Raw genomic sequence first — 21,945 nt, 5'->3', positions numbered from 1 at the left:
ATGGCTCCCCTGCTCTGTGCTTCCGTTCTCTCCAAATAAGCCAAAGGAGTTTTGAAAACTTGCGGTTTGTTTTTTATGAAAACTTCGTGAACAGACGCACGAACAGATCCACTATCGTGATTCCATCCGTAAATTTGTCGAGTGTAAAAGTTGAGTTTTTCATTCTTTGAACTATACGAAACATCGAACGGAACCACGACCAAGGATCTGTCCGTAGTTCCATACGGCTCGGTGTTTTGACCAAATTGGGCACCCTAAGAACAAGACATAAACGAATTTACATTACAAATCCATCCATAAGTCTATCCAGCCTATTCGGGCGACAGAGTCGCAGACGAAGTCAGAGGACTAGTTCCATCCGTGAATCCGTCCGCGTTCTAAAGGGATTTTAGCCTATTTTTCTAGCTCAACTCTATTTTGGGACCTTGGTTCCTCCGTTGTGTGTTGCTGCACACATTTTGTGTAAAATTTATTACTAGTTCCTTCGAGGCATTTTGCATTGCTTCCCCATGTCCTTTGTGCTAACCTGTGAAGCATCTTATTTATGACAGGTGTTGAAACATGGTTGACACTCGCAACCGGAATCATTCCCCTCCTAGGGATGACGTCAGCGATGTTTCTGAAGAAGCTTTGCCTGCTCCGCCTCCAGTTAACACTAATGCAGATGTTACCGCACTTTTGGGAGCATCGAGTGGCGTAACATGAGTAGCGCACTTTCATGCAGAATGTGACCACTCAGCTCCAAATGTTGGTCAGGAAGGGCAACAACTACCACCCCCGGTGCATGTAGCCCCTGTTCCCTCAGCTGCTACCACACCTGTTATTCCTCCCCCAGCACCAGCTGCAGTCAAAGTCCCTGGGGTGCAAGTAGTACCAAATCCACCTCCTCCTACTCCGGCTGCACCACGAGTCCAAAATGCGGTGCCAGAGTGGGCTGATGCCTCTAAGCTTTCGGAGAAATTCCAGAAGCATCGTCCTCCTACTTTCTACAAGTTGATTCACGATTCTATGTTTCCAGCCACCTAGATAAGAGATCTGGAGAGAATCTTTGAGGTACTATAGTGTAATGACATCGACAAGATTCGATGTGCCACTTTCCAACTCCGAGGTGATGCTGATGCATGGTGGCATTCCTCAAAGGAGCACTGCTGGGCCAAGTACCCAAATGCAACATGGGCTTAGTTCACAGAAGCTTTTCTTGAGAATTACTTTCCAAGGAACTTTTGAGATAAGAAGGAAGTTGAGTTCATGAGCCTCAGCCAGGGATCCAAGTCGGTCCTCGAATATCAACAGGCCTTTGAGGAGTATTTCTACTTTGCTCCGGAACACATGAAGGCTGAGGAAGTTAAGGCGAGAAGGTTTGAAAGAGGGCTGAGAGCCAACTTGAGTACATCTATGGTGCTACACAAGTACCCTACCTATGAGAAAGTGGTTCAGGCTGCTAAGATGATTGAAGATCAATAGAGAGAGAACCACAAGGCCATACAAGCTGGCAAGAGGCCAATGTCATCTTATGACTCTAGGGGACCTAATAAGTTCCAGAAGAGAGGGGCCTACATGACTGTAACTCCAATATAGTCCCGTAAACCTGATGTGGCCTAGGGACCCAAAGCTACATATATCGGCTCCTTATTATGGGACCCAAACTCTCGTATGTTACAACTGCAAGGAGTACGGTCACATGGTCAAGGATTGCCCACATTCGTGATAGGCAGGTTCGTGGCAAACGATGACTTCTAAGGTACCCCAAGCAAAGGCCATTGTTCGCTCACTTCTTCCTTCTCCAGCAAGCAGAACTCAAGGGCAGGTGTATTTGGTCACTTATGAGGAACCCCAGGCTGACCCTAGTGTCATTACAGATATTGTACTCAACCACTTAAATGTAACTCCTTATGTTGAGTTTATCATGTTTTGGCTGTTCAATGTTTGTCAGGCATGATTTTTGTGTGTTCTCTACCTGCTTATGAGTTGTTTGACTTAGGAGTGTCACACTCCTTTATATCACCTTTGTTTGTTGAGAAACTACCTATTAGACCGGCAAGTATGGAGCAGAAGCTAATAGTTTGTACACTAATGGGAAGTAAGGTTGAGCTTGACCAAGTCTTCAAATCTTAGCCTGTTCGAGTAAGCGACCATGGACTGGAGGCTAGTTTGATAATCTTAGATATGAAGGACTTTGATATAATTCTGGGAATGCATTGGTTGTCCACACATGAAGCCAGCCCGATCTGTACAGAGAGGAAAGTACTCTTCAAGTCAAAGGAAGGCAAGGAATTTGTGTTCAAGGGAAACAAAAGCAAGAAGCCTAAGAAAACCATCATTTCAACTCTCCAAGTCCAAAAGTTGATAGGTGAAGGTTATCAGTGTTACTTAGCCTCCGTGCTGGACACCAAAGCCAAGATTATACCTATAGAAGAGATAAGTGTGGTAAGAGACTTCTTGGACGTCTTTCCGAAAGACCTCACACGATTACCACCGGACCGGGAAACAGAGTTTATGATTGACCTGGTACCTGGTGCTACTCCAGTGTCTAACGCACCCCACCGAATGGCTCCTTCAGGATTGAAGTAACTTCAAAGCAACTCAATGACTTGTTGAGGAAGGGCTTCATTAGGCCAAGTGTTTCTCCATGGGGTGCACCTGCTTTGTTTGTAAAGAAGAAGGATGATAGTATGCATATGTGCATTGATTACCATGAACTCAATAAGCTTACGACCAAGAATCGGTACCCACTGCCTAGGATCAACGATTTATTCGACCAGTTACAAGGCACAAAGGTGTTCTCAAAGATCAAGCTCCGCTCGGGGTACCATCAGTTGAAGATCAGAAGTAGTGATATCAACAAGACAGTGTTCAGATCACGATATGGTCACTACGAGTTTCTGGTTATGTCCTTCGGACTAACCAATGCCTGGGTAGCTTTTATGGAGTTAATGAATAGGGTGTTTCATGACGTACTGGATAAGTACGTTATCATGTTTATTGATGACATTTTGGTCCACTCCAAGAGTGAAGAAGAGCATGTTGACCGCCTTCGCTTCATGCTACAATGCTTGAGAGAAAAGCAACTGTATGCTAAGTTCAGCAAGTGCGAGTTCTGGCTATAGCAAGTAGCTTTCTTAGGTCACTTGGTTTTTGCCAAGGGTATTGAAGTTGACCCTAGCAAAGTGAAGTTGGTAGTTGACTGGGAGACACCCAAGAGTGTAGAGGATATTTGCAGCTTCCTTGGTCTAGCCGGCTACTATAGGAGGTTTATTGAGAACTTTTCAAGGATTTCATCTCCTATGACTCGATTGACTCGGAAGGGAGTGAAGTTCGAATGGTCCAATGATTGCGAGAAGACCTTCCAGGAATGAAGCAACACTTGGTTTTGGCTTCGGTACTCACCATTCCAAATGGTATTGGAGGGATGGTATTTTATTGTGATGCTTCAAAGATGGGCCTCGGCTGTGTTCTGATGCAGGATGGAAAAGTGATAGCCTATGCTTCTCGTTAGCTGAAGGATTATGAGAAGAATTACCTAGCTCATGACCTGGAGTTGGAAGCTGTGGTCTTTGCTCTGAATTACCCAACTCACAACTTGGAGTTGGCGGCTGTGGTCTTTGCTCTGAAGATCTGGAGACACTAACTGTATGGAGAGAAGAGTAAGATCTACAGTGATCACAAAAGTCTTAAGTACTTCCTTACCCAGAAGGAACTTAACATGAGACAGAGGTGATGCTTGGAGCTCATGAAGGACTATGATTGCACCAACCACTATCATCTTGGTAAGGCAAACATTGTGGTGGATGCTCTTAGTCGAAAGTCCCAGACCCTATCCATCGTAGCCTAACTTATTGGAGTGGCTAGAATGATGGATCTGGAGTTACTGGTAGAGGGTGTTACTCTATCTCTAGCAGCCCTGTCGGTGTAGTCAACTTTGGTGGAAAGGATTCAGTCTGCCCAGGCCTCCGATGAACGCTTCCAAGAGATCATTGAAGCTATCTAGGATGATACACAACAAGATATGGACTTCACATTGACTGAGAGTGGTGTCCGCATGTTCAAGGATCAACTGTGTTCCAAAGGATGATTAGCTGAGAAAGAAAGTGTTGACAGAAGCTCACGATTCTCCTTATTTGATTCACCCAGGTAGTACTAATGATGTATATATTATCATCATTCCTGTATCACTACGCTTTCTCTTTTGTTATTATAATTGTAGTTTATCTACGGCACTCTGATCTTGCTTATGGTAAAGTGATGAATGTGGGACCGTGAATGTAATAACTGCTTCTAGGTCCGTGGGATTTGGCGGATTGCCGTTATGCAATTCGGGGTGCTCCCAGGGGGTGGTTTGGGGTGTGATAGAGCTTAGTATCAGAGCATGAGGCTCTTCTTACATTCATGGGATACAGACTAGGTCTAATAAGTTACCAACATTAAAACATGTAATCAAGTAAAAGCTACAGGAGAGGTATAAGTAATTAAAAGATAAATATGCAATATTTCCATTAATTTAAAGACAACTGTAGCCGACCCACTACATAAGCTTGACTGACTATACTACATTCAATATTTACATAAGCTGGCAAAAAAAAAACCACATACATTTCGAACAAAAAAAAAATACATAAGCTATAAAAAAAAGTAGGATGAAGTAAGTCTGGACCACGTAACCGATAGTCAGGCTGGCTGAAAGAAACTACTCCGGCGGAGGCAAGTCGCTCGGTGGAGGATGAGGCTGGCGAGAGTCAACACAGTAGAACCTGTCCCAGAAGTCTAGGCGCTGCTCTACAGATACTAATCTACTCACCAAAGATGAGAAACCCTGATCCATCCTAGTCGACATGTCAGAAAGCTGAGTGCTGAGACCCTGGAACTGTGACATCACCTATGCCCACTCAGATGGCTCTGGCACGTGGGAGCTAGTAGCACCCGTCGCCTCATAAGCAGGCAAATCCGTGAACTGTGTGCCAATCCCCTCGAAGTCTCCATACTCCTCTCCATACTCCTTACCATGCTCACCCTGCATCTCACCCAGCTCCTCATCTCTCTGCTACTCATCTCCTAGCATCTCCATCTGCTCCTCCTCCTGTGGATCACCCCCTGGCACCTTCATCTTCAGTATCGAGGTCTTATCAATGGGTCTGTATGTATCTCTCTCCACATACTCACCCGCCAAAGGAAGCCCGTAGTACTAGAAGACTAAGGTAAAGAACTTCCCATATGGAAGGTTCCCATCAGAGGGGTCTGTGCATGATATAACATAACCTAAAGCAGCAAGTGTGGGAGGTTTATCACCGGACCTCCTCTGCCCGCTCCCAATAGGCAATAAGTGATATAAGCCCTCAGCATAGAAATGCTACCCCTGTTTCCGCCCTTGGGGTAGATGTTGTAGGTCACACACCTACTAATGATGCGAGCACTAGGCTTGTAGGAAGCCTTTGACTTGGATGTGCTCTCAGACCTAGTCAATGCCTTGAAGACCCTTCTCCTGGTCTCCAATGAAAACATCTCTGAAATGTCAACTCGGGGTTTGTAATAGCACCTCTCCCCAGTGTTGGGTAACCCCAAAATACCTGCTAGTGAAGCAGTGGTCAACCTAATATCCACTCCCTTCACTCTGATCTCTAGTCCAAACTCTTGTGCCCCAGATGGCACCAAATTGCTGTAGAAATACCGAACCAAGTTGGGATAACAAGGTTCAGTAGGAGATAACATAGAGGCCCAACCTAAAGTGTTGAACCTAGTAAACAGACTGTACTGATGGAAGTCATCCACCTGTACTACCCAACCATTGACTATCTTAAGGGACCTAAACTTGTCCCAATCCTTGGAATGCTCATACCTAGAGAAGAGGAATCGGTCAAAATCAGGCTCCTCCGATGATGAATCGTCCCTAGGTGAAGAAGGTGGCACCGTAGATGATGATGAGTTCTCACTCTCAACCTGAAGCCTCTAGTGGGCTACGGATTTCCTAGCCGTACGATGACTTGTAGACATCAGGCTGCAAATAGAGAAAAAGGAATGGTTAGCGTTATGGAAAAATTGATAAAACCCTAGCTAAAACAATAAGAGACTAAGAAAAGATCTAGAATAGAAAAATAATTAAGAAATCTTACCTAAGCTTGCGTAGATTCGCGAGAGACCCGAGGAAATGTGAGGATTTGGTGTGGAAATGGTCACACTACCCTCCAATGAGCTTCCCTAGGTGTTTAGAGAAGTTTAGGATAAGAATGGAATAAAATGGGCCCCTCTCGGACTGTTATACCTGCGCCCCGATTCTCTGGGCAGTAGCACTGGGCGATGAATCTAATGCTCAGAGACATCGTCCAGAGATTATTTTGTTGCTGTTCTTGTGCAACAGCCTATGGAAACCTCAAAGTTGACTCAAATAACTTCAATAAACATGAAAATATGAAATTCTATAAAATAACCATAATGTGTAAAAAAATTTAATTAATTAATTCAATTAAATAATTAGATGGATCCAATTTGGCTGGAATATAAACACTACTTAGGAATTTTTGGTGTGGAACACATGGGAATTTGAAATTTCTTGTTTTTATCTTGATCTAGTAATAGATAAAAATATATATACTTGTAAGAAACAGTATGTGTGAAAGTAAGTAATATTATGTGCTTAATACTGTGTTTGTACGAACTGAGTGGTGTGATGCAATGCAAATCCGAACATAGATACGTAGGTATGTTGTAATACGTATTTACGACGTGTAGTGGGCGTAGATCTTACCATACCCACTGCCTAGGTCAGCCAAGATTAGGGTCTTATAGGTTGTCTAGTCAATATGAGCTTTTTACACGCTAAGGTACCTCGAGCCAACCCAATTATATTCTTATTGTTTATAGTCATTTAAATTCCAGTAGACATGTACTTAATTCTTTTAATTAAGTATAACCTGATGCTTAGAACCATTTTCTATGACAGGACCCATTACCTCAGCCAAGGTTGGAGACCCCAGCATCATGCGATACATTAGACAACTGAGGAGAAGACTGATCAGAATACGTGAGATACGAGCTCGTGCTGAAAACCAACTAGTAGTCTATTTAGCTCTTGCGGACGTTAGTGAACCTGTAGGTCGAGCCATTTACCTATCTTTAGCGGACGAGATTAGAGGCGACATAGCTTACCTTTACGTGCAGAACATTATCACTAGTTGGCAATTACAGAGACTTGCATGTTAGATCCGGTAAATAATTAAAAGACTTTTACTTAAAAATTTTGAAGTCTCTCACATAGTGTCATGCATAGCACATCATTACATAAAATGTTTAAGAAACATAACATAAATAAATGAAAGAAACACCTCATAACAAACAAAGGAGACATATCTAACAAAATACCTTACTGGTGTGACTAATGAAATTCACTGGAACTATGGACTAGGTTAGTACATGCACTAACTAGGAATTAATTGTTGACCCCGATGAGCAATATTGGAATATTGAACATTCTCCTCTTTTCAGAGAAGCAACAATGGCCAACACAAGAAGAAGTTCACGTGGTGGTCGCAAAGGAAAACAACCTCGTGTTATACTGGAGGTTGAATTGCCAAATGGGACTGAGGCTCAAAATTCTGAAGCATCGACTGCTTCGTCAGAGGTACCAGCGGCTACACAAGCCACTGCTGCAGCACCTTAGCTGAATGTGGCAGCCGGCGATGTAACTGCATTCATGACTACTAAATGCGGACCATGCAACAACAACAAGAATTGCTTGGTCAGATGTCTACACAGTTTGCAACCATGATGCATGAGCGTGCAGCACCACCACCACCACCCAACCGGCCCATACTGTTTCCACCACCTGTGCCTCAACACTTAGTGGAAAACTCTACCGCCAAGGTTATGGAGAGATTCAAGAAACTCCAACCGCCCGTGTTTTCCAAGATAACTTCTGAGGCAATGCAGCCGGATCGGTGGATTAGTGCCCTAGAGAAGGCATTTGAAGTGCTCGAGTACACGGACGTACAAAAGCTGATATGTATGGGTTATCAGTTACAGAATGAGGCTGAAGCTTGGTGAAAGGCTACTAAGCCTAATTTGGAAGCTACTCACCTGAATCCCACGTGGGAGCCACTTAAAGAAGTCTTCTTCGAGAACTACTTCCCAGAGAGTTTTAGGGACAGGAAAGAAGCTGAGTTCACCGCATTGGTGCAAGGGACCAAGTCAGTGTTGGGTTACCAACAGCGGTTTGAAGACCTATTCCATTTTGCTCCAGAGCACCTGATAGGGGAAGTTAGTAAGGCCAAAAAATTCGAGAAAGGACTCAAGATTGAGATTGGATCAGTACTGTCAATCATGGACATCCGGGACTATGCTCAGATGGTCGACAAGGCGAAGACGATGGAAGATAGATTTAAAGAGAAAGAGAAAGAGAAGGCTACGACGTCGCCTGGATTGAACAAAAGGCCAAATAATTTTCAAACTTTTGGGTGGCCAAATAAAGCTTATCGAGGAACAAGTTCAAGCCCTAATCCGACTCCGTATCGTAGGCCGAACGTGGGTTAGAACCCGTTCCACCCCACTTTCAGTCGACCTGCTCAATCGGCTACGAGTCAAGCGACAACAGTAGCTTCGCCAGCCAGACCAGCAACAAGTCAAGTGAGCCAAGCCTCAACACCTGCTATTGCACCCTATAAGTGCTATGTTTGCAATAAGGAAGGGCACATGGCTAAAGAATGTAGATCACATGAGTATAGCAACAACTCGCTGAATCAGCCCTACGCTAGACCTTTTCAGCCACGGAACAATTGGACACAAGGAAAGGCGTTTGCGATAACGAATGAAGAAGCTGAGGCAAACCCCAATGTATTGATAGGTAAGTTGATGAATACTACTAAATTATAGGGAATAGCTGGTTTACTTTATGTAACCTAAATTATATACGAACCCTAGGTACCCTGAGTGTCTCGACCATACCTGCACGAGTATTATTCGACTTGGGCGCATCCCACTCTTTTATTTTTACCACTTTTGCGAGTAGGATGAAAGATCAACAGAGACATCGGGCACGAGTTAGTAGTCGGCACACCTACAGGTAGTGTCGTGAGCTTGAAAGAGGTATATGATCCCTGCCAGATTGAGATTTGTGGGAAGAATCTAACCGCACGATTGATAAAGTTTGATATGAAAGATTTTGACGTGATACTAGGCATGGATTGGTTGTTCGCCTATGGTGCTAATGTCATGTGTGCGGAGAAGAAGATAGTGTTTAAGATGGAAGATGGGTCAGTTTTCACCTATCAAAGTGAACCAAGAAGGAAACCCAGAAGGATAACCTTATCAGACCTCCAGGCGCATAAGTTGTTAGACGAAGGATGCCAAGGCTTTTTGGCCACTGTGATAGACACAGAGGCAAAGATAAAACCCTTGGAGGAACTTAATGTCGTCAGAGAATTTCCTGATGTTTTCCCAGAAGATCTGACATAGCTACCACCTGACCACGACATAGAGTTCGCGATTGATCTAGTTCCTGGTGCAGCACCGGTATCCAAGGCACCATATCGGATGGCGCCAATCGAACTAAAGGAGTTGCAGGTTCAACTTCAAGACCTGCAGAAGAAGGGATTTATATGACCCAACGTATCATGCTGAGGAGCACCCGTGCTATTCGTTAAGAAGAAGGATGGTAGTATGCGGCTGTGTACAGACTACCGCGAGCTAAATAAGTTAACCATCAAGAATAGATATCCGTTGCCGCGCATCGATGACCTATTTGATCAGCTACAAGGAGCAAGAGTTTTCTCAAAAATTGATCTTAGGTCGGGATACCAACAATTGAAGATCAAGAGCGGTGATATTCACAAAATGGCATTCCGAACTCAATACAGACATTATGAATTTATGATTTTGTCGTTCGGGTTAACCAACGCCTCGGCAGCGTTCATGGACATGATGAATAGGGTATTTCATGAGGTGTTGGATAAGTTTGTCATTGTGTTTATTGATGACATTTTGGTGTACTCTAAGAGTGAAGAGGAACACACTCGACACCTTACCTTTGTGTTATAGAGGTTACGAGAACACCGACTTTACGCCAAGTTCAGCAAGTGTGAATTTTGGGTACACCAGATTGGATTCCTGGGACACATCGTCACCAAGGACGGCATTAAAGTAGACCTAGGAAAGGTGAAAGCAGTTCTTGAGTGGGAGACTTCGAAGAGTGCCACTGAGATTCAAAGTTTCTTGGGATTAACCAGATATTACCGATGATTCATTGAAAATTTCTCGCGCATCTCCGCATCCATGACAAAACTTACAAAGAAGGGAGCCAAATTTGAATGGAATGAAGCATGCGAGAAAAGTTTTCAAGAATTGAGAAACCGATTGGTAACAGCTCCCGTCTTGACCATTCTGGATGGCATCGGAGGAATGGTGGTATATACTGACGCATCTAGGATAGGATTGGGTGGCGTCCTAATACAGAAAGGTAAAGTAGTCACCTACGCCTCCAGACAATTGAAGGAATGTTTGAGTTAAAATAATACTGCAAGCGTATGGGTCAATCGTAGCTACGGGTCGAACACGAGGAGATATACGCCACTCTATTTAACTAACTTAAAAGTAATGCAAAGTGAACCAAAGTAAAGTGTTAAATTAAACTAATTAAACTAATGAAAATTAATGCATCCTAACTCATAAGCATCTAACAAAATTAAGGGATTAAATTTGGTGTCCTAACACATGAGCATCTAACCTATCAAACTAACGCAAATTGAAAGGAATAAAAATGCAGCCATACATAATAACCACATAAAAAGGACTAAAGGAATAAAAGTGCATCCACAAACCACAACCATATAACAAAAATAAAAGAAATAGAGGGAGAAGAAGAAGAAGATAGAGAGAGATAGAGGAGAGGGAGAATGAGATTAAGGGTTTAGAGAATGAGATACCTTGATGTGCTTGAATAAACTTACCATGGCTTCCTCTTCTAAATCTCCAAGTCTTGTCATCAACATAGGAACTTAGACTAGGAACCTTTAAACTAAAACTATTACAACCATATTGAAGATATTTAAGCAAAACCTATTACAACCATTAAACTAGACTTATGAAATCAAAACTAAGAACTTGAAAGAACTAATCTTATGAAATAAAAACTAAAAACTAGAAAGAACTAATTTTATGGAACCAAAACTAAAAACTAGAAAGCCAAAAATCACAATTTAGAAAGAAAAGAACAGAAGAAATTTCACTAAGTGAATGAACAATATTACAAAGGAGAGGGTAGGGGTATTTATAGGGGGAAGAGAGGAGAAGAGAGAAGAGGGAAGTGTAGGAGAAATATTCCCTAAGAAAAGAGAATATTCTTTTCTCCTTCCTCTTTTACAATGCCTTGAATCCTAAGAAAAAGAAAAAAATAGAAAGAAGAAAATACAAAAAATCCTAGCTACATAAACCTTCTATTTCTAGAAAAGTAAATTTCTAATTCTAACTTGTGCTTCCTTTTCTTTGTAGGTGTCTTCTCCAAGCAATGAGATCAAAGAATCTTTGACCTCCAACCTTCCATAGATGAGAGAATATCTTTCAAAATAAATCTATCCCAAGTAGAATTCTAAAAGTGCCCTTGAAAAGTTGGAGGAGAGTGAGAGCAAGGGTAATGACTAGGATTCCACTCACAATTAATGAAATGTCAAATCTGTCCTTCAAAAAATGTGGAGTATGGGATGCTTATATGGGCCTCACTGTTTTATTCCTTACGAAAAATCACCCAAAATAGACCCAAATTTCGTTCAATTTGGAGTTCGGGAGCCCAAGATATTTCAAGTTGAAGTTGGACTGCTCAGAGCCTTCCAAATGGAATCTTTCGGCTGACAGAAAGATAACTTCTGATAATTGAGCTAAGGCTCCTAGAATCCGAACTTTCGCTTTACTTTGTCCCCGGCTGACTGTCAATAATTACAAATAAACCCCTATCCACGAAAATGGCCGTAACTTCTTCGTTTCAACTCAGAATCAAGTGCCGTTTGAACCGTTGCGAAGCTGACTTGACGGGCTACGTATCTATATACTATTAACACCTCAAAATTATGCTAAGGAGCCTATTGTAATCACATTCAAAGTTAATTGATTGGCGTGATTCTTTCAGTGCTCAATCCAAACTTGATTTTCTCGACTCCTAGGCGCTTCTAGCTATTCGTAGTATCTTTTGGTATATTTTCACAAGAATTCACCTAAAACCTAAAAAGCACAAGAAAACACCAAAGTAACTCTGTCCAATGTGATAAAATGTATGCTTTATGCCCTAAGATTTCACACATAAATGTGCTCATCAGATTCCCCCACACTTGAACGTTACTTGTCCTCAAGTAAAGTAAAAGAAAAACTAATCTAGAATGCAAAAAATCCTAACTCACTTTCGTAAGAATCACAGTTGCACTTAGCATGTGCAACAAGCCTTTGAACCCCTAGGTTACCCCTATTGGACGAGTTGTGTCTCTTGGGTGTTTGTAGTGAATATACATCCAAAATTCAATAAATCAAAAAGAATGATGTAAATTTTTTCTCATGGCATAAGTAAGATAGTGCACACAATCTGAAAGAAATACTCAACTAAAGATTAACGAGTCAAAGATTCCCCCACACTTGAATTTTATCACCCCACATCAATTCAAGCAACTAGCATATATCAAGATTAAGGGATCTCCTCTTATCTTCTGAACACTACTCACCTTCAATTAAACCACTCATAGCATCGATGGAACCAAAGACTTAGGCATTGAGTATTTTTGGCCATACTTTCTTTTCAGACATTAAGGCAAAAACTTTTTTTTTTTTTTTTTTCTTCTTTCTGAATCATAAACTCTATTTCTACTCCACTACTGTTCCCTGAATGAAATAGTGGAGCATACACCAGACACCCAAATACTTGGTAGCTTTGTTTTTTGCATATATCCATAAGACATTGAGACATTGATGCAAGAGTTTTTTTTTTGAGTTTCCTTCCAAGGAATTTTGAGCAAGTCACCCTGCTTCATGAGGCACAGTGCCCTGTCTAGTCCGAAGGAATTTCACTTTTCTTTCTTGGTCCTTTCTTTTTTCTTTTCTTTTTTTTTCTTTTTCTTTTTCATTCACTTTTATGCCTTGCCTTGCCACAAACAAATTGGTCTCAACTACTAGCCAAAAAATCAAGGGGTCCATAAAATACATAGAGAAATCTAGCCATCAAATGAAATAATGCTCATAATTTTCAACTCAATCCCTCTCACCAGATACAAACCAACTATCGTCCTTGAAAAGGGATTTTTTTATTATTTTGCATGCTAGGGCACCTAATTCCCTCTTTCTCTCGCTTTGCAATCAAAGAGATGTATGCACAAAACCAAACTATCGCCACAATCAAAATTCAGCAATTAACCCCCCCACACTTAATTCATGCAATATCCTCAATGCATGCAGAAAAGAAAGAATAAGGACAAGGGATGAGATGAGGGGGCTTACCAGATATAATCAATAAAGAGGATCATGAAGAGTCATGACCTCTACAAGAAGTACTAGGGTAAGCAACAGAAACCTCAATCCATGGCCGATAAATGTATAAAGAGCTTCAGAATCAGAAAATACTCGTCCACGAATTTTAGTAAAGTGAGACAATAGATGGAAGTTAAGCACAATATGAAAATCTGCCCACATAGGACAGTAGAAAATGAATGCAATGAACAATAATCCATGTAGACAAATCCTCACATTCCTTCCCATGGTCAATATAAAATGCATGTCATTATCGCAAAAACCAACCAAGAATGGATCGCAGTAAACATCAAAAGGATCATGAATATCAGTAACCTCATCAAGATAATCATAAAAAATGGGAGGTTTACTCAAATCAATCCTAGCATTAAAACTATCCGCTCTTTGCATAACTTGGGTTACCAAATAAGGATCATGATAATTTGCTTCAAAGACATCATGACTAACATTGTCCTCCTCAATAAAATCATCAAACCTAGGAGGTTTGGATCAATCAACATACGGGGCAATAATGGGGGAATCAAATATGAAGGGTTCAGGAATGGAGGTGGATAGGGGTTCAAGGGGCTCCAATGGTGGTTGGATGCTCCAGACCTTAGATAAGGTGGTATCATCAACACCTTCCAATTCCTCTGTACAACCTTGAAATCCTGAATCAAAATAAAAAAAGAAAGTCTCATCATCTGGGAATTCCTGAAGCACATGTACCTCTTCATCCATATCAGGTTGCCTGCCCTACCTAAACACATTAAAATCCACAGAAGTATTGCCAAAAGAGAGCTTCATAAGACCATTCCTGCAATTGATTAAAGCATTACTGGTAGCAAGGAAAGGTCTACCCAGAATAATAGGGATTTGATCCTTGAAGTTGGCAGTAGGTTGGGTATCTAAAACAATAAAATCCACAGAAAAAATAAATTCCCCAACCTTCAACAAGACATCCTCAATCATTCCCTTAGGAACTTTAACCGACCGATCTGCAAGCTGAAGAGTGATTTTGGTGGGTTTCAGCTCTCCCAATCCCAACTGGTGGTAGACATGGGAAGGTAACAGGTTCACACTTGCACCAAGGTCCAATAAGGCATGATCAATGGTGGTGGTGCCTATAGAGCAAGAGATGGTGGGGCTTTCAGGATCCTTATGCTTGGCTGCTACTGGCTGTGAGATGAGAGAATTAATGTTAGCAGCCAAGAATGCCTTTTTGGGCACATTGGTGGTCCGCTTTTGGGTGCTTAAGTCTTTAAGGACTTTAGCATAAGTGGGGACCTGAGTTATGGCATCCAGTAAAGGAATATTCACCTGAACCTGTTTAAAAATATCCAAAATTTTCTCCACCGAAGGAGACTTCTTGCTAACCAACCTATTTGGGAAAGGGGCAGATGGGGTATAAACTCTCTTAGGGGTGGTCCTTTTCTCTTTCTCAACAGAATCAACTTTGGTTTCCTCCCCCAAATCATCTGGAATCTCTTCAGGTTCATCAGACGAACCAGGAACAGTAGGCACTTCAATGGCCTCATCAGAAGGGGGAGAGTCAATAGGAGTATGAGATGGTAAAGACTGAGGTATATTAGCCTGTTGATACTCACGGCCACTCCTTAAAGCATATATTGCTTTTACCGGACTGGAAGGCCCTTGATGCTGTTGGTCTTGTGCAACATTGAGTGGAGGAGCTTGGGTACCTTGCTGAGTGTGAACCTGATGCCTAAGATTTGGCTCAGGTTGGCTAGGTAACTTCCCTGTTTCCCTCTTATGTACGATGGTGACAAGCTGGGTGAGCTGTCTCTCTATATTGTTTTGACCTGTCATGAGAAGGGCTATCTTGTTTTCCATCTTACTCATTCTTGTTGCCTCTCCTGTATTGATAAACCCTGGGGGTGGCTGATAAGGAGCAAGGAGAGGTGGCCTAATAGAATTAATAGAAGGTCCTAAATGAGGACGAAGGGGGAAGGGATTATGAGACATTTCTTGGCTTTGTGGTGCATAGTTGGGCCTTTGGACACCAAGCTGGCCTTGATGGTTAAAGTTGGATGGGTCTGCTTGGTTCCCTTGATTCCAGGAGAAATTGGGGTGATTTCTCCATCCTGGATTGTAAGTGTTGCTATGTGGATTGTTTTGGTAAAGGGCACTTACATTCTCGGTGTTGGAATTACCCACAAAGGTGTTGGGGCATTCCTTCATAAGATGTCTAGGGGTATGGCACCAACTGCATATTGACCCATGGTTGACCTGGTTAACCGGTATAGGCTTTTTAAGAACTATGGACTCCAACCTTTTTATGAGGCTGTCAAGTTTGGCCTCTTTTACTGTCGTACCCTCAATAAGATACCCCTTAGTGGTTCTTTCAACCTCTTGGGAAGATTCCCACTCTCTAGTCTTATCAGCCAAGTTGGTTAAGAATGTCCATGCATCATTCTCCTCAAAAAAAGAAGTAAAGCTTGCTAGACACATGGACTCTACAAGTTGCTTGGTCTTATAATCAATACCCTCATAAATAATTTGGCATAGCTGCCACAAGTCGAAACCATGGTGAGGGCATTCTAAGAGGAGGTCCTTAAATCTTTCCATGAATTTAGAAAAGGACTCATGTGGTTTCTGCCTGAACTGGAGTATGTCACTCTTGAGTTTATTAGTCTTGCAAAGAGGGAAAAATTTTCTCAAGAAGACAATGGTAAACTGATCCCATGTGGTAATGGAATTAGTAGGCAGTCCATAGAGCCACTTCTTGGCATGGTCTTTCAGGGCAAAGGGTATAAACCTAAGCCTAACTACATCATCAGTCAAATTCTGGACCTTAATTAGAACACAGACCTCCTCAAATTCCCTAAGGAAGAGATATGCATCCTCATTAGCCATCCCATGGAAATGAGGTAGCATGCTGATGAAGTTGATCTTGAGTACATAGCTATTCTCTGTAACAACAGGCAAACTGATGCATGAGGGTTGTGCAGCCCTGGTAGGGTAGAACCTATCCTTAAAAGTCTTGGATTGTTAGTCACCCATGGTCAAAGGTGGGGTCAAAGGTGGTAGAGAAGGTGGTCTTCTAATAAGATGATTACTTGAATCACGAATCCACACCTTAGCCACCTAAACAAATATGAAGTCTCCTTTAGAAAAATTAAAGAAAAATAAAAGACTTAAAAAAATTACTAAAAACAAGAGGGAGCCCAAGATAGATAGTGCATCTATCCCTCAAAAATCGAAACAATGGTTCAAAAGCTGTAAGGATGCCATATAGGTTGACAGCAAGGGAACCCGTATAGTCTTCTATAGCCACCTACGGGCGACTCTAATGTGGATTCTGATGTAGAGTGGAGGTCTACTATACGTTTATGTTTTCAACGCTCTCACTATGCTGCTTTCCTGTTATCAAGAGTGGTCACCTCCAAAGATAAGTCACATGCCAATCCACCCAACCAATTCAAGATGTAGCGTCATAGTTAACTTAATCCTATGAGGGACACCAAAAGATGGAGCGTTGAAGCATATGAAGGACTTTAGATTGGGCGCACACTATTTGAAACAGAAGAGAAACAAGAAGAGGTTTTCAAAAACTGATTTTTTTTTTTTTTTTTAGAAAAAGAAAAGAAAATAATAAACTAAAACACTTCGAACTACTTAAAAATCAGAAAAATAAAATGGACAATAATCTCCCCGGCAACGGCGCCAAAAACTTGTTTGAGTTAAAATAATACCGCAAGCGTACGGGTCAATTGTAGCTATGGGTCGAACACGAGGAGATATACGCCACTCTATTTAACTAACTTAAAAGTAATGCAAAGTGAACCAAATTAAAGTGTTAAATTAAACTAATTAAACTAATAAAAATTAATGCATCTTAACTCATAAGCATCTAACAAAATTAAGGGATTAAATAGGCGTCGTAACACATGAGCATCTAACCTATCAAACTAACGTAAATTGAAAGGAATAAAAATGCAGCCATACATAATAACCACATAAAAAAGAATAAGGGAATAAAAGTGCATCCACAAACCACAACCATATAAAAAAAAATAAAAGAAATAGAGGGAGAATAAGAAGATAGAGAGAGATAGAGGAGAGGGAGAATGAGATTAATTGTTTAGAGACTGAGATACCTTGATGTGTTTGAATAAACTTACCATGGCTTCCTCTTCTAAATCTCTAAGTCTTGTCATCAACATAGGAACTTAGACTAGGAAGCTTTAAACTAAAACTATCACAACCATATTGAAGATATTTAAGCAAAACCTATTACAACCATTAAACTAGACTTATGAAATCAAAACTAAGAACTTGAAATAACTAATCTTATGAAATCAAAATAAAAAACTAGAAAAAACTAATCTTATGAAATCAAAACTAAAAACTAGAAAGCCAAATATCACAATTTAGAAGGAAAAGAACAAAAGAAATTTCACTAAGTGAATGAACAATATTACAAAAGGGAGGGTAGGGGTATTTATAGGGGGAAGAGAGGAGAAGAGAGAAGAGGGAAGTGTAGGAGAAATATTCCCTAAAAAAAGAGAATATTCTCTTCTCCTTCCTCTTTTACAATGCCTTGAATCCTAAGAAAAAAAAAATAGAAAGAAGAAAATACAAAAAATCCTGGCTACATAAACCTTCTATTTCTATAAAAGTAAATTTCTAATTCTAACTTGTGCTTCCTTTTCTTTGTAGGTGTCTTCTCCAACCAATGAGATCAAGGCATCTTTGACCTTTCAACCTTCCATAGATGAGAGAATATCTTTCAAAATAAATCTATCCCAAATAGAATTCTAAAAGTGCCCTTGAAAAGTTGGAGGAGAGAGGGAGCAAGGGTGATGACTAGATTCCACTCACAATTAATGAAATATCAAATCTGTCATTCAAAGAACGTGGAGCATGGGATGCTTATATGGGCCTCATTGTTGTATTCCTTACAAAAAATCACCCATAATAGACCCAAATTTCGTCCAATTTGGAGTTCAGGAGCCCAAGATATCTCAAGTTGAACTTGGACTGCTCAGAGCCTTCCAAATGGAATCTTTCGGCTGACAGAAAGATAACTTTTGATAATTGAGCTAAGGCCCCTAGAATCCGAACTTCCGCTTTACTTTGTCTCCGGCTAACTGTCAATAATTACAAATAAACCCTATTCACGAAAACGGCCGTAACTTCTTCGTTTCAACTCAGAATCAAGTGCCGTTTGAACCGTTACGAAGCTGACTTGATGGGCTACGTATCCATACTATTAACACCTCAAAATTATGCTAAAGGGCCTATTGTAATCATATTCAAATTTGATTGATTCGCGTGATTCTTTCAGTGCTCAATCCAAACTTGATTTTCTCGACTCTTGGGCGCTTCCAGCTATTCTAAGCATCTTTTTGCTCCATTTTTACAAGAATTCACCTAAAACCTGAAAAGCATAAGAAAGCACCAAAGTAACTCTATCCAATGTGGTAAAATATATGCTTTATGCCCTAAGATTTATCACATAAATGTGCTCATCAAGGAACACGAAAAGAACTACCCCACTCATGATTTAGAATTGGCAGCGGTAGTCTTTGCGTTAAAGATATGGCGGCATTACCTATACGGCGAAAAGAGTGAAATCTTCAACGATCACAAAAGTCTGAAGTATTTTGTCACCCAAAAGGAGCTGAACATGAGACAAAGGCGATGGTTAGAACTGGTGAAAGATTATGATTGTGAAATTCAGTACCACCCTGGTAAAGCCAACGCTGTTGCTGATGCGCTAAGCAAAAAATCTCAGACTGCATCTCTCGCTTCCTTGGTCATAAGCGAGCAGTTGGTAGAAGAAGCTAGAAAGTTTGATCTGGAACTCGTGATCGAAGGAACGGATATACAATTAGTAGCTATGGATTTACAACCGTCGATATGGGAAGAGATAATTACGAAACAACCATTGGACCCCGAGCTAGCTAAGATCATTTGGGAAGTACAATAAGGAGTCCATAAGGACTTAGATTTTTTATTGGCTCATGATGGTGCACTGAAGTTTTGAGACAGATTGTGCATGCCTGATGATTATGATGTCTAAGATCGAATCCTTAAAGAGGCGCATAACTCACCCTATACAATTCACCCTGGAAGTACGAAGATGTACAAGGACTTGAAGAAGTATTACTGGTGGATGGGAATGAAAGAGACCATTGTAATATATGTATCCAAGTGCCTCACCTGTCAACAAATAAAAGCAGAGAGACCGACCATATGGATTATAGTAGGAAAGAATCACTATGGATTTCGTGATGAATCTGCCCAACACCAGGAAGGGTATGAACGTGATTTGGGTGATTGTAGACGAACTGACAAAGGCAGCTCACTTTATACCAATCAAGATAAGTTATTCTATGGAGAAGCTTGCCCAATTATATATAGAAAACATAGTCCGCTTACATGGCGTGCCTATCAGTATTGTGTCTGACAGAGATCCTTGATTTACCTCAAGGTTTTGGAGGAGTTTGCAAAAGGTATTGGGATCTCAACTAAATCGTAGTACAACTTGCCATCCGTAGATGGACGAACAGTCAGAAAGAACTATTCAGACTCTGGAGGATATGCTCCAAGCCTGTGTTTTGGAAATGAACAATAGTTGGGATGCTCACATACCTCTGGTGGAATTTGCATACAATAATAGTTATCACTCCACCATTGGCATGGTACCATTCGAAGCTCTCTATGGTCGGAGATGCCGAACTCCGCTATATTGGGATGAAGTTGGCGAACAAAAATATCTAAAGGCCGGAGATGATACAAGCAACCTGTAACAAGGTAGACGTCATAAGAGAGAAAATCCAGGCAGCCCAGTCAAGAAAGAAAAGTTATGCGGATAATTGAGGAAAGATAATGAATTTGAAGTTGGAGAAAAGTTGTTCCTCCGAGTGTCTCCAACTAAAGGATTGCTACATTTCAACAAGAAGGGCAAGTTGAGCCCAAGATTCATCGGTCCTTATGAAATTCTTAACAAGGTGGGACCCGTAGTATACCGACTGGCATTACCACCATCTTTGTTGGGCGTCCACGATATTTTTCATGTGTCGATGCTAAGAAAGTACATCAACAACCCGACACATGTATTATCAACAAAACCTGAATAGTTGGACGTGGATATGACCTACGAAGAATAGCGTACGGAGATATTGGACAGAAAGGAGTACAATCTCCATAACCGCATGGTCACCTTTGTAAAGGTTCGATGGGGAAACAATCCGATAGAAGACGTTTCATGGGAATGTGAAGAGGAAATGAAGGAAAAGTATCCCCAACTCTTCAAATTGCAAGGTCAGCAAATTTTGAGGATAAAATTTTTGTAAGGTGGAGAGAAATGTCAAACCCTGCCCCTGACTAACTGGAGTCTTGACTGAAGGACAGGAACCTCAGACATGGCATCCAAGCACATTGTGGAGTATCACTCCAGTGATTGAAATTGATGAAGAAACCATGTGCAAGTCTTCCTACATACCTGTCGGAAGATGGACAGCTGACCCTTGCAACTGCACAGCTCATAGCATAATGTACTGCCTAGACTTCAGGTATTCTCTCTCCTCTCCATAACTATGGGTCCCACTCCTAGAAATGTGTGTAAAAGATCCTAAGTAACATGTGGGTTCAAGGCCCTGACCCTGGGTCAAACCCCTGTGCAAGCCCATAGAGTTTCAGCCTTGCTGAAATCTCTGGGCGATGTAGACATCACCCAAAGACATCGGCTAGAGTGCAAAACAACATTATTTTAAGGATTTAATTTGTGGGGACCACCCATATTGGACATGGGCACCCTCCATAGGTTGAGGGAAGTCAGAGGGACCACCTCATACCCCTGGACCACTGTGGACCCCACCAGAGTGACCAGAATGGCTGAGAATGCAGTCAAAAATGCATTTTGGAAATGGGCCTTAGCAACCAAACAGGCTTCAGTGAGAGGCTGGCCTATAAATAGGTGTACCTCAGCTCATTTTAGAGCTCTTGGTACTGTTCAAATCGTGGGAGAGAAAAGAAGAGAGAAGAGAGAGGAAGAAGAAGAAGAAAAAAAAGAGGGAAGAGAGAAGGAGGCAACCTTGCATTCAAGGCCTGGATTCGAGCAGCCATAGACCTGTGCAGGTCTAAAATTTAACCTCTAACCTGCTGTTCATGTACTGCTGCTATTCTTTACTTGATTCCTTAGTATTTTGATGAGTTTCTGACCTTTGGTAGCCCAGAACAGCTGGGGACTGCCAAATACCACCTCAGATCTGCCATGCAAACATGATGCATGGAAGATCTGAGTGTTTTACATTGATATTCATACCTGTTTTGCTGATCTGGAATCGAAACCTGGTTGTGCATGGCTGCACTGCCCAGTTGCACTGATAGCTGGCTGTTTGGAGCCCTGAATCCTCGTCCTGACTGCATGGGACCAAACCCCAAGTGGTGGTAGACTTGAATCAGTGTATTAAACCTGTAATCAACCTTGCATGTGGCTGAAACTAAGTTTACTTC

At 41.4% G+C, this 21,945-nt stretch overlaps 1 protein-coding gene and 1 non-coding gene across 2 annotated transcripts; both read left to right on the top strand.

Moving 5' to 3' along the window:
- The first annotated feature begins 561 nt into the window (after positions 1 to 561).
- On the top strand, positions 562 to 1,026 carry LOC122665463 (formin-like protein 7). Its single transcript, XM_043861613.1, has 2 exons — positions 562 to 666; positions 757 to 1,026. Exons 1-2 carry the CDS (start codon positions 562 to 564, stop codon positions 1,024 to 1,026), a joined length of 375 nt encoding a protein of 124 aa, XP_043717548.1.
- A 14,974-nt stretch (positions 1,027 to 16,000) lies between these two features.
- LOC122666372 lies at positions 16,001 to 16,107 on the top strand. Its single transcript, XR_006333565.1, has one exon. It is a non-coding gene; the product is annotated as a small nucleolar RNA R71 (small nucleolar RNA).
- Positions 16,108 to 21,945: the final 5,838 nt, after the last annotated feature.

Source organism: Telopea speciosissima, chromosome 6, assembly GCF_018873765.1.
Source record: "Telopea speciosissima isolate NSW1024214 ecotype Mountain lineage chromosome 6, Tspe_v1, whole genome shotgun sequence".
Classification (NCBI taxonomy): Eukaryota; Viridiplantae; Streptophyta; class Magnoliopsida; order Proteales; family Proteaceae; genus Telopea; species Telopea speciosissima.
This window is presented reverse-complemented; position numbering and strand designations above follow the sequence as displayed.

Coding starts and splice junctions, on each gene's coding strand:
- LOC122665463 (XM_043861613.1), top strand. CDS start 562: ATGGTTGACACTCGCAACCGGAATCATTCCCCTCCTAGGGATGACGTC. Junction 667..756: donor CAGTTAACACTAATGCAGAT/GTTACCGCACTT, acceptor AATGTTGGTCAG/GAAGGGCAACAACTACCACC.